The sequence below is a fragment of the Balearica regulorum genome, chromosome 25 (assembly GCF_011004875.1).
Source record: "Balearica regulorum gibbericeps isolate bBalReg1 chromosome 25, bBalReg1.pri, whole genome shotgun sequence".
NCBI classification, from domain to species: domain Eukaryota; kingdom Metazoa; phylum Chordata; class Aves; order Gruiformes; family Gruidae; genus Balearica; species Balearica regulorum.
Window position 1 is genome coordinate 5479549 of NC_046208.1, and position 11260 is coordinate 5490808.

The window sequence follows — 11260 nt, forward strand, 5'->3', positions numbered from 1 at the left end:
GGCCATAGCCACCCCAAGATGGGCAAGGATGCGCGCAGGGACAGCCCGGCCATGTGCTGGCACCGGGCTCTGCTCCTGGCCGGATCTGAACACCCCAGAATTTGTGGGGTGCAGCTGCAGACCCCCCCTGGCTTCCCTCTCCCCCCACGTTCGCCCAGGGGAAGCCGCACCACTGCCCCCCAGCCTTTCCCCCGCAGCCGGGGGCACAGGGAGCCCTAAGGGTCCCGGCGAGGTGGGGAGCGGCAGGGCGGGGGTTAAGCCGCTGTGCCTGCCGGGCAGGTGACGGTTACCTGGGTGGGCACCGGATGCGCCCACCGGCCCACCCAAGGCCATAAATAGCCCTGCGAGGTCGCCCAACCCTCTCGCCTGCCAGGGAGGAGATGGAGCTGGGCTCGCTGGTGCCTTCTGGGATGTTGAGGGCCCGGGGGGGCTGTCTGAGACCCCCGTGCAGGTAGGGCTTGGAGGGGTGGGGTGGCTGGGAGCAGCTCTGGGGGGGGAGATGGGCTGCGAGCCCCTCGCTGTGGGGCAGAGAATGGTTTGCGATGCCCTTGAACCCCACCACGTCCCTCCACGCCCGTGTCCCCTGGAGGGGTGAACAGAGCCTGTCCGTCCGGCCGCCCCCCCTCCGGAGCTGGGGGTCCCCGGCAGCACCCCGGCCAGACACCCCCTCCCTGCCAGCCCTAAGCTGGGAGCTCCTGCCCCTTCCCATGCCCCCACGGGGAGGCGGGGGCTGCCCCAGCACTCTGTACCCCAGGCTTGTCTCCGTGCTCCCCCAGTCCCGGGGAGAGCCCCCAGCTCCCCCCTCGGCCGGCCGAGCCCTGGGCTTCGTTTGTTTTGCAGTTAGCCGAGAGATAAGGTGGGATGGGGCAGGGAGAGCTCTGGCTCTCCTGAGCCCTGACACCAGCCTGGGGACTCTGAAAATGCAGCCCCCCTCCAAGCAAAGCTGGTACCGGGGGGGGTGTGGGGGGGTGGGGGTGGCTGGAGCGGGGCCTGACCCTGGCCGTGCGGTTTCTCTGGCTGGCAGGAATTTTGCCCTTGGCTCCTGTCGATGGGGCCAGAGCTGCCGCTTCTCGCACGACAGAAAGTCAGCCCAGATCTGCAGGTACTTCCAGAGCGGGTTTTGCAGCTATGGAGAGCGGTGCAGGTAAGGGGCAGCAAGGAGGGGGCCTGATGCCATGAGGATGTGCTGGGAGCCAGGAGGTGCCATGCGGAGCTGACGGGACCCTCTGTCTTTCTGTCCCTGGGCTCCTCCAGCTACCAGCACATTCAAGAGGAGCCGATGCCTGTGGGGACCCACCACTACCCCGTCCCCTCCGGCCACCGGGGCTCAGAGCCCAGCAGTGTGCCCGCAGCAGTGGCCCAGGGCTGGGGGAGAGCCCACCGCAGCTCAGCCCACCTTGTTCCCAGCGTGATGCGTGTGGCCTTCAAGTTCCCAGGCGTGGAGGTTGAGGAGGAAGAGAAAGACAAGGAAAACATCCCAGCACCTCATAACGTCCCCCGTGGGGCCATCGGTGGAGAATTTGTCCCCACAGGAACTCGAGGTGCCTCAGGTAGGTGCTAGGGCGCCTGAGGACCGGCGGGGGTGAGAATACCAGGGTGGTCACGGTGCTGTGCATGTGTCTGTCCTTGACCCAAATCCTTACCAGCTGGGACTGGGGAAAGCTCTCCTAGCAGCTTTTTTAGGGTAGGGACCTTAACTGCTAAGCCTGTGCCCTCCAAGCAGCCAGCCTGCCTCTTTGATGGGGTGGGATGTGCTTTTTCCACTTTAAGAGCTCTCCTGCCTGCAGGGTCCCAACCACAAAGGCTGGGACTGGATCCAAATTCTCCTGACCCCAGAGAGGCGGCGGTGGAGACAGCAACGTGGACTGACCCTGCAGAGGTGGGCTTGAGGGTCTTCTGCGGCCAGGCCATCCCCATCACCCTGTGTCAGTCCCCTAGGCTGGGGCAGTGATGGAGCCAGGGGGTTGCAATGCTGTGCTGCTCTGTTTGCAGGTCCTTACGGAGCCGGGTGCTGGAACAGTCCCGGTCTCCATCACGGCGCTGAGGGCCCGGAGCAAGGCCATGGTGTGCGGCATCTGCATGGACCGGGTGTATGAGAAGCCGCTGCCAGAGGAGCGGCTCTTTGGGATCCTCCCGAACTGCAGCCACACGTATTGCGTGGGCTGCATTCGCAAGTGGCGTCGCAGCCGGGACTTCCAGAGCACAGTCATCAAGTGAGTGGGGACGGGGACATGGCAGGGTGGTCAGTGGTGCCCCTTCTGCTCCCTGAAATCCTTCCTTGGGTGTGGCGATGTGGCTTTCCTTTGGGAACAAGGACTTGGGAGCTGTGATGGGGATGCTGGATGAGGCTGTAGCAGTGGGACCACCCAGCATGGGTGCTGAGCCCACGCTCCCTGCTTCTTTTTCGGGACACCCATCTGCAACCATTGCCTTCACTCAGGGCCTGCCCCGAGTGCCGAATCACCTCCAGTTACTACATCCCCCACAAATACTGGGTCTCAGATGTGGGCGAGAAGGAGAAGCTCATTGAAACCTTCAAGGCGCGGACAGGGTGAGTGTGTGGCGCCGTGGGCTTGCAGGGCTGTGAGCTCTGTGCTGCTCCAGGAGCTGCGCTCACAACTGCGCTTTGAATCCTACAGGAAAATCAGGTGCAAGTTCTTCGTCCGTAACCGCGGCCGCTGCCCGTTCAAGTCAGACTGCATCTACCTGCACGAGCTGCCCGCTGGACGGCTGCCACAGCGCAGACAGCAGCGGCCGAGGATGCCTGTCGTAAGTGGAGTGGTGTGTCCCAGAGAGCTGGGGCGTTGCATGGCTGTGCAGTGTGGCTCAAGGCCAGGGCTCATCCTCTCTCCTGTGCTGCAGGAGCTCAGCCCCTCTCCTTCGGAGAGCTCTGACGAGGAGGACGAGGAGCTCTGCATGCTTGAATGGGCTCTCACCCTGGCACTGATGGAGACAGACTTTCGGTACTCGAGTTACGGCCATGAGATGCTCTTCACGGACTTCAGTGACTCTGACTAAACCATGGGGTGCCCTGCAGGGCCTGGGCGCTGTTAGTGGCAAGGAAATGTCTTCTGGAAGGGGGAAGAGTCTGCTTTCGCTGTGTTTAGCTGCCCCCAGCATTGGTTTGGGGTGGCTCCAGGCACGGAGGGTGTTGCAGGGATGGGGTGGGATGAGGAAATAGTCTGGCTGGTATTTATGAGCCAGACCTGTGTCGACGGCTGAACCCCCAGCAGGTGTCACATCCCTGCTCCCCCCAGGAAGCTGGGGGGTGGCAGAGCTGCAGGGATCTCGGGGCAGCGGGGCACAGTCCCCCCTTCTCTTGTCCTTGCCTCCTTGGTGGTGCAGCACTCTGCACCCACGGGAGACCTTGCGGGAGCCGGGGCAAGGGGCTGGGCTGGATGCTGAGGGGGCAACGGAGGTTTTTACTGCAGACGGGGCTGGAGCAGGGGGAGCCAGGCAGCTGTGGGGCATTGTTTTAACTGTTTTAACTGCTTTTAGACAAATAAAACGTGCTGCGTGACGTCACGGTTCCTGGGCGCTCTCCTTCCTGGGGCTGGGGGGGGGGGGGACACCCCCCCTGGGGGGCTGAGATCGGGGAAGGGGGGGGGGGGGGGGGGTCAGCGTTCGGCTTTGGGGGGTTGTTCGCACACCGCGCGCACTCTGCGCACGCGGGGCGGACCCGGAAGAGGCGCGCGCTGCTGGTCCTGGGGGCGGCGCGTGCGGGCCCCGAGGCACCGGGCAGGCGCGAGGAGGCGGGGGGGGGCACCGGGCACCCGGCACCCCCCCGGGCACCCCCCGGGCACCCCCCGGCACCCCGTGAGTGTCTGCGCGGGGCGGGCGGCTGTGCCCGGCGTGGTTTGCCGGGGCACCGGGGCTGATAACCGGGGCACGGCAGTAACCGAGCACCGCGGTAACTGGGCCGGTGCACGACCAGGGCCGGGGGGGTTAGGGCTGGTCTGTACCCGGAGGAGGGGGCCACCGCCAGCAGCACTCGGGGTTTTTGTTTTCCCTCTCGGCCCCCCGGGAGGGCAGCGGGAGGAGCGCGTAGCTGGCGGTGGAGCAGCGAGCAAAGTGGTTTTAGAGGGCTCGGAGGAGCTCCTGGTCCTCTGGCCCGGCTGTGACCCTCGGCAATGCTTCTGCATCCTTGGGTGATGAGCATTACCCCGCTGCACAGTGGTAAGGGTGGCCTGCAAAGCTGCAGCTGATGAGGGAGGACCCTGGGGTTTGCTCCAGAGCCTGGCTGGCAGGGGCCCCTGCACGGATCCTCCCCGCACCCTTCTCAGAGTAAGCCACACCAGGCTCTCCCTGATTTTCTCGCAGGTGGCTGTGAAGACCCCCAGCAGCGATGGAGCCCCCCCGCCTGCCCTGGCTGCAGAGCTTCAGCAAGCCGTGCCGCCTCCTGCTCTACGCGCTCGCCTCTGGCTCTTCCGGGACGCTGGCTGCCCTCCGAATGCTGCAGCGGGTCCAGGCCCATGAGGGACCAGGGCAGGCGTTTCCCTGGCAGGCCTTCGCTGCAGCCCTGTGCGCCGAGGAGCCCACGCTAGAGGGGCCGGAGGGTGCCCTGGCTGTGTGAGTCGTCCGCGTTTCCCAAACTCGGTGTTTGGTGGGAGGTTTGGCACGTCAGGTGCCCAATTTGGCACAGTGCATCCTCTTCCTCCTCAGTGCGACGGTCCGTATGTGAAGTCAGGATAGTAGCGGGGATCTGCTGGTCTTTCACTTTATGTCTGCAAAACCTGGCGAAGGCGTTTGCTGCCTCCTCTCGCTTCCTGGTCCCATTAGACCCTGCTCCGCGGGGCAGGTTGGCGATAAGGACTTGGGGATTTGCTCTGATGCGTCGCCTCTCCCTTTTCTCCCCTTTTCCAGCAAGCCGCGTCTGCTGCTGCTCCCGGTCGTGTGCCAGAGAAACCTCTTCTCCCTGCTGCATGTGGTGCAAACCGTGGTGCCAGGGGGTTGCCTCAGCCAGCTGCTCCAGGCCGTGGAGCAGGATTCCCACTTGGATCCCTGGGTGCGGACGCTGGGGGATCTGCTCCGTCAGGGATCAAGGGGAGAGGAGTGCGCCCCACCTCCCGCTCCCTTATCGTCTGCATGCCAGCAGCAGCTTATGTGTCTGTGCCGGAAAATTGCCCAGAACAAACCAGAAGGGCAAAGAAAACTGAACTGGTGCTTCAGCAAGCAGCCTGATGCTGCTGGGGATGTGGCTGACTCTGTGCTTCAAGGTGGGAAGCGCAAGAAGGGGTCGGAGGAGAACCTGGAGTTGGACGAGGAGAGAGAGGGGAAGAAGTTGCTGCTGGAGGAAGCGGCGTTTGAACCCCCAGAAACCCAGGAGGGTTGGGATGCGGCGGGGGTGGAAGAGGAGGTGCCTGGGGAGCCTTCAGGGGACAGGTCTGCTCAGAGCCTGGCCGGAGATGCTCTGGAAAGCTCCCAACAGGATGCGGCCGGGGAGTCCAGGAAGATTTCCCAGGCAGAGCTGGCAGCGGAGGTCCAGTCCTTTCTCCAGGTACCGGGCAGGGTTTGCTTTCCCCTTCCAGCTGGTGAGCCTTTGCAGTCTGACTTCTGTTCCTTCACCTCATTTTCTGCAGGTGCACGGACTGAGGCTGAAAATGCTGCTGCAGAAGGAGTCCAATGTAAGTGGTTGCTTCTGTCTCTCTCCTGAAGCTGATGGTTTGAACGGGCCAGGGCCTCTGGAAGGGGTAGGAGAGGAGGTGGGTTTCACACGGGCGTCTGGAGGGAGTAAAAAGACAGCCCCAGTGCCACCTCCTCTGGGCTCGTACCTGCCTCCACCTCACAGGGACCTGCTGTACGATGGACAGCGTGCAGGGTCAGTGCTGGCAGGGGCTGGTAGGGAAGAGAAAAGCCCTGGAGCTGCATTTTGTGGGTTGCTTTATTTGATGTATTACCCAAGGACGGTGTTTCCCTGCAGCACTCGGAGCTGAGCACCCCACCTGAGCTGCGCATCCTGAACAACTGCTGTTCCAGTCAGGTGAGCCTCAGCATCCTTGCTGCAACGGCCAGTGCCACCGAGGGCCTGCTGCCTGTCCCTAATGTCCCTGTCCTCTCTGCTGTCCCCAGCTTGAGGGGCTGTGCTGCTTCCTCCAGCTCTCCACGTGCCCGGAGCACCTCCTGGTGCGTTTCTGCAGCTGGCTGCTGGATCTCACCCCCAACCTCAGCTACACCAGCGCGACCATCCTGGCAGAGCAGCTCTTCCTCCAGCGAGTAAGTGCAGGGGCAGAGGTTTCCTGCACCGTTTCCCTCACCCCCATCCCCATCTCCTGTCTTTTCTGTCCATAGGTCCTGTCCCTCACCCAGCCGCCCTCCCGTCACCTCATGGCTGCCCTCGCTTCGTTTTGCTCCAAGTATTCCCAGCCCTTCTGTCGCGTCCTGGTGGCTGCGGTCCTGCGGGAGCCGGGGGAAGGTGCGATGGGCTCACAGCGGGCATGGCTTCTGGGAGAGCTGGAGAGGGGCTGCGGGCTGTATCCAGCAGGAAGGGAAGCCCCAACTACTGTCTCCTGGGGAGCGTTTATCACCCAAAATGTATATTAGGAACCACAGAGGGATGGTGCTGGTTTTATCTGGGCAGGTACACTTGGGAGTTAGGATGGGAGATGGATTTACAGATGCCTGAGATGGAGAAGGGGGGGAGGCCAGGCTGTTTTCCAGCATCAGTTCTCCCAAAGGACAGCTGCCATCCCTTCATGGACTAGAGGGTTCCTGACAGCTCCTAATGCTGGGGCCAGAACTGCCCCAGAGTGGCTCTGCAGGCACAAGAAGAGGGTCCCGTGCGAATCCCCTTTTCCTAGGGACTGATGCTAATTAAACCCTTGCTGCAGATGGGCAAAGGAAGCTGGATTAACCTGAACGGTAGAAAAGGGCACTGGGTGGTTTCTGGGTGTCCTGACTGGGATGTACCCCTGTGTGAAGGGGTGCCAGGAAGGGTCGGGCACATCCCCTGGATTTGGCAGCCTCTCCCCCTTCTGCTTTGCCCTGGCAGGCGCTGAGCAGACCAAGCTGGTGTGCGAGCTCGTGGAGGAGTGCCTGGAGCCAGACTGTGTGCGACTGGTGCTAAGGTAAGAGATTACAGGGGTGACAGCTCTGCTTCGGCCCTCGCGCCTGCCTTGATGGGTCCGGCTGGCTCCAGCCGCTCAGGAGCGCCCGCGAGGCTGTGTGAGCAGCGCATCTCCTCTTTCCTGCCCCTTGCAGCCAAGTCCTAGAGGTGTCTTTGTCTGAGAAGCTCCTGCCGGTGATGCAGGCCGTGCTGGGGCGGCAGGTGAGGGGACCCCCCTTGTCCCCCTGGGTTTCCTTGCTAGCTCCAGCAGTGCTGGAGCAAGGACCAGCTCTCCTCCCCGCTCGTGGCTCTCTTCCAGGAGGTGCTGCCCCCTGAGCTCTTCGATCGCCTGGTCCTGACTCTGTGCCGGCAGGCCCCAGCCTTTGCCACATCACTGAATTACGCCAAGCTGGTGACGGCTGTGCTCACCATGTACCAAAGCCAGGTGAGTAAGACTAGGCTTGGGTCCTGCAGATCAGCCAGGGCTGCATCTGACCGAGGACCTGGCCCGGGGGTCTCAGGTGGGCTCCTGACAGTGCAGCTCTCCGAGCACCTTGCTCCTCTCTGTCCCAGGTCACCCCAGCACATCGGAGCCGTCTGGCTGCCGCTCTGGATCGGAGCAACGCGGCTCTGAAGAAATCGCTGCAGGCTGTACTGGAAGGAGCGAGGTGAGATGGATGCTGTACCCTCCAGGTTGGGATCTTTCATGAGGGATGGCAGCCTCTGTGCTCCTGGTCTGTCCCGGGTGGTGGGAAACCACCGAGTGCCGTCAGAAGCCATGCTGGAGTGTGGTTGATGGTGGGTTTCCCTTGTCTTGATTTCCCTCCTCTTTTTCCCTCCTCCTCCCAGGTGAGCGCCAAAGGGAAACGCAGGGCGATGGCTTCCTTGGGCAGAGGATGCTCGTTAGGCATTGGGAGCTGCAGCCCAGTCCCTCACTGGGGCTCACCACCGGTGTGATGGAGACGCAGCCAGCATGGGCTGTGGCACACAGTGCCCCTGCTTCTGCCCGGCACCTTGCAGCGGCGCCTTGTGCTCGGCTGGCCTGGTTTGAGGTAGTCTGTCGCTGGGCAACGTCATCCCAGCCCCACGCACACCCTGAGGATTGAAGATGAGAGTTTTCTTGGTTAAACAATTAATACATTTCCAGTTGTCTCTGTGTCTGGTCTGTTTGTGGGCCACCTCAGAGCCTGTGGCCATGGGCACCTCACCACGCTCAAGATGTCACCTCCCGCCCTGCCACGCTCAGCGTGGCACCTCCTTCCTCACCTCTCCCAGGACGGTGACACAGGAGGGGCTGTGGAAGGGCCGGATGTCTCGGGGCCTGCAGGATGTCTCAGCGCAGCAGCTCTCCTCCCTCTCACAACCTCCAGCAGTGCTGGCACCGCAAAGCCCTGGATGTGAGGGGTGGCCCAGCTGCACATCACCTGGAGGAGGGGGGGAATTGCATAAAGGTGACTCCTTTGGAGATAGTTTGTGCCCAGAAGGTGACTTTCTTTAATCAGGAGAACAAAAATTCCATTATTTTTGCGTTATTGATGGAGCCGTGTTGGCACACAAGTACTCGAACCGTTCCTGAAGGCAGGTGGGGTGATGCTGCAGTGATGCTGGACCCACAGCCAGCTGCCAGTTTCCTTCGGAGGGGGAACGTCACCCATTCTCTCTGTATGTTCACTTATAAAAAAGGGTTTTTCATCAAGCAGGTCCCCACATTACCCGACTGGGCCACAAGAAGCTGCAGACGAAGGAGAAGCCCCTCTCTGCTTTCAGATCCCCTTTGGCTTGATGAGTATGCTGGGTGATGTGATGTCTCCTGTCTGTGCCAGCATCTTTGATAACTTATAAATCTGAAGAGCTTGACTGAGCATCCATCAGTCTGGTTTGCAGGTGTCTCTACTTGTTTTAATCGACTTAGATCCACTTTCTGTTAAAAAATGGAGTGACATGGGTGCAATGTTTCCTGTGTATACCCTTGTTTTGTTTGTGTCACAGCTGAGAAGCATGATGCCTTCCTGGCATCAGCCCTTGATGAAGCAGGCTGCTCCTCCAGGGCTTCAGGTCTGCACAAAGATGTCAAACCTCCCTCTCCTTGCTCCCAGTGGCACTCTGGTAGTTAATGCAAAGAGTCATCTTGTCCAAAAACCTCCATATTTCAAGTGTTGTGATGGCTTGCAGCAGCTGGCAGGCAATATTGCATGGAGTTCACAGGTCCTTAGTTCTTAATGCCCTTAACACATCACTGAATCAAGATGCAAACTGATCTGAGGCTGTTTGAAGATGGTAATTCTGGACTAGGCTTAATTGGCTATCATCATTTTTATCTTGGCTCGAAGGAGCCAAGGCACAAGTGCTACATTTTGTGCATGTCAGCCTTTCTGTCTGACAGCTAAGCTGATTTCTGGGTGATGCAGGAGTGATCTGCTGGGTCGTTTATCTGGTCTACTGGGATTTACAAATCTCAGGCTGCAGGAGAGTGGGGTTTAGATGAAGAACTGGTAAATTTCAGTGTTCTTTAAATCTGCCTTTTTTTTTTTTTTTTTCTGTTTGGCCGGGGCTTGCAAGAGGCCGTGTCCCACTTCTGCTTTTCTATGTGGTGATGATGACACTTCCCATTGCAAAGTAGTGAGTGATACACTAACAAAAAGTGCTTCTATAGCATGACTGTTTCCAAATTTCTATCCCGTATCCTTGAAAACACCCACTGGAAACCTCATCTGGGCACCCTCTGGTCGGAGGACTGGGAAGATAAGGATGGGGGAGAGTGGATGGACTCTGAGGGAGGCAGTGCTAGCCTGTAATGGAGGTAATGAAGCATTGCATACTTCAGGAACTATTTAAAAATTCATAAACATTTACATCTACAAAGGGAGAAGAAGGATTAAAATATGTAGGTGTGATATGTTACTGCTTCAAGTTTGCTCGTTAATGTTTAGGCCCAGCCAGAGGAATGAAACTCTGAAGCATTAAGTGATGCTGTTAATGTTGAGAGCACAGATTTCTTTATTATAAGAATCTCTTAAGTTATTTTAGGTGATAGTGGACTGATGATGCTTCAAAGTCTACATTAGCTGGAGGAAAGAAACCTCCAGGGAGCCAAATTGTTGATGTATTTGCATACCAGTGAGTTAGTGGCTGAGTATATTGAAGCTGTTGTAGAGCTGCCCAAAATATGACATAAATAGAAATTGTGCCCTGATCATCAAGGTCTGAGCCTGCTGTTCTGGCTTTATTAGGTAGCAGGCTGCGGTCTTCGCAGTTTCCCTGCAAAGCTTCTACCAAGTGACCTCAGTGTCCTTGTCCCTAGTGCTCTGGCTGTGGCTGTCGGTCACATGAAGATGACCAAAGACAAATTCATCTCCAAATTTCACCTGGTTGTGAGTTTGGTGGTGTCCTTGCTGAAGAACAACTGGAAGACCGCATGTACCGTCTATATCCAGAGCACCGTGGGGAAGTCCCGACATCTCTACGGACTGGGCAGCAATAAAGGGTTTGAAATCTCCTGGCCATGGTGCGTGACTCCTCCCTGATGGATGTTTGGTTTTGTAACTGCTTACTGGTTTCTTCAGGCAACAGTCTCCTTTTGACAGGCTGTTCTTGGCTGCTGCGTGCCATATGCAGCTTGTGCTTCCGACTCATCTGGAGGTGCTGGGAGCTGTGTTTTGGGCCAGCCTACGAGGGTTTTGCAAGAAACAGTAGTCAAGCAGGGATCAACTTTGCAAACTGCAAGGGGAGTTCCTGTTCTGGTGCAAAGCATTACGCTGGCTTGTGGAAAGAGACTTTTTAACCCTGGTTTTGCTCTTGGCTGCAGCACGTACTGTGGATTCCTCTGGGGTGTACGTGTGAGATAACTGTTATGTTAGGGGAGTTGGAAGCGAACCCTGGAGACACTGGACGTGCTGGGGGAAGACTGCTTGTTTGTGTGGTGATTGGTAGCACCTACACAGAAAACTTTACTTTTGAGTCTTCTTGACCCTCTCAAGAACTTTAAAATCTAGCCTGAATAGTGCAAAGAGGTGGATGTGGCATAAAACATCAGTCAGGGTTTATAGTTCAGCAGAACCTTATCCAGGAGCAGGGGGGGAGAACCAGGGCTGGGTTTGTCCTTGTCCTGATTTATTAGCGGTGTTGGTGAACTGAAGTCTTAGAGGTTTCCTAGGCTGTATGTAGATGGCAACGTATAATTTTCAGTCAATATACTTGGCGTATTTGACAGTGATTCCT

At 58.7% G+C, this 11260-nt stretch overlaps 2 protein-coding genes across 2 annotated transcripts; both read left to right on the top strand.

Moving 5' to 3' along the window:
- Window positions 1–380: 380 nt before the first annotated feature.
- On the top strand, window positions 381–3018 carry LOC104636116 (putative E3 ubiquitin-protein ligase makorin-1). The gene is made up of 8 exons (XM_075775573.1): window positions 381–451; window positions 1025–1144; window positions 1255–1550; window positions 1788–1879; window positions 1993–2213; window positions 2441–2551; window positions 2640–2801; window positions 2871–3018. Exons 1-8 carry the CDS (start codon window positions 381–383, stop codon window positions 3016–3018), a joined length of 1221 nt encoding a protein of 406 aa, XP_075631688.1.
- A 663-nt stretch (window positions 3019–3681) lies between these two features.
- Window positions 3682–9696, top strand: FANCE (FA complementation group E). Its single transcript, XM_075775788.1, has 12 exons — window positions 3682–3816; window positions 4321–4569; window positions 4864–5497; window positions 5580–5624; window positions 5921–5980; window positions 6070–6213; window positions 6289–6412; window positions 6989–7064; window positions 7198–7264; window positions 7362–7487; window positions 7616–7710; window positions 7892–9696. Exons 2-12 carry the CDS (start codon window positions 4346–4348, stop codon window positions 7893–7895), a joined length of 1599 nt encoding a protein of 532 aa, XP_075631903.1. The 5' UTR covers window positions 3682–3816; window positions 4321–4345; the 3' UTR covers window positions 7896–9696.
- The last annotated feature ends 1564 nt before the right edge of the window (window positions 9697–11260 follow it).

Bases quoted from the DNA above. Each gene is read 5' to 3' on its own strand.
- LOC104636116 (XM_075775573.1), top strand. From the start codon at position 381: ATGGAGCTGGGCTCGCTGGTGCCTTCTGGGATGTTGAGGGCCCGGGGG. The intron at 452-1,024 runs GTAGGGCTTGGA...TCTGGCTGGCAG, and splicing joins TGTCTGAGACCCCCGTGCAG to GAATTTTGCCCTTGGCTCCT. The intron at 2,552-2,639 runs GTGAGTGTGTGG...TGAATCCTACAG, and splicing joins ACCTTCAAGGCGCGGACAGG to GAAAATCAGGTGCAAGTTCT.
- FANCE (XM_075775788.1), top strand. From the start codon at position 4,346: ATGGAGCCCCCCCGCCTGCCCTGGCTGCAGAGCTTCAGCAAGCCGTGC. The intron at 6,413-6,988 runs GTGCGATGGGCT...TTGCCCTGGCAG, and splicing joins CCTGCGGGAGCCGGGGGAAG to GCGCTGAGCAGACCAAGCTG. The intron at 7,488-7,615 runs GTGAGTAAGACT...TCTCTGTCCCAG, and splicing joins TCACCATGTACCAAAGCCAG to GTCACCCCAGCACATCGGAG.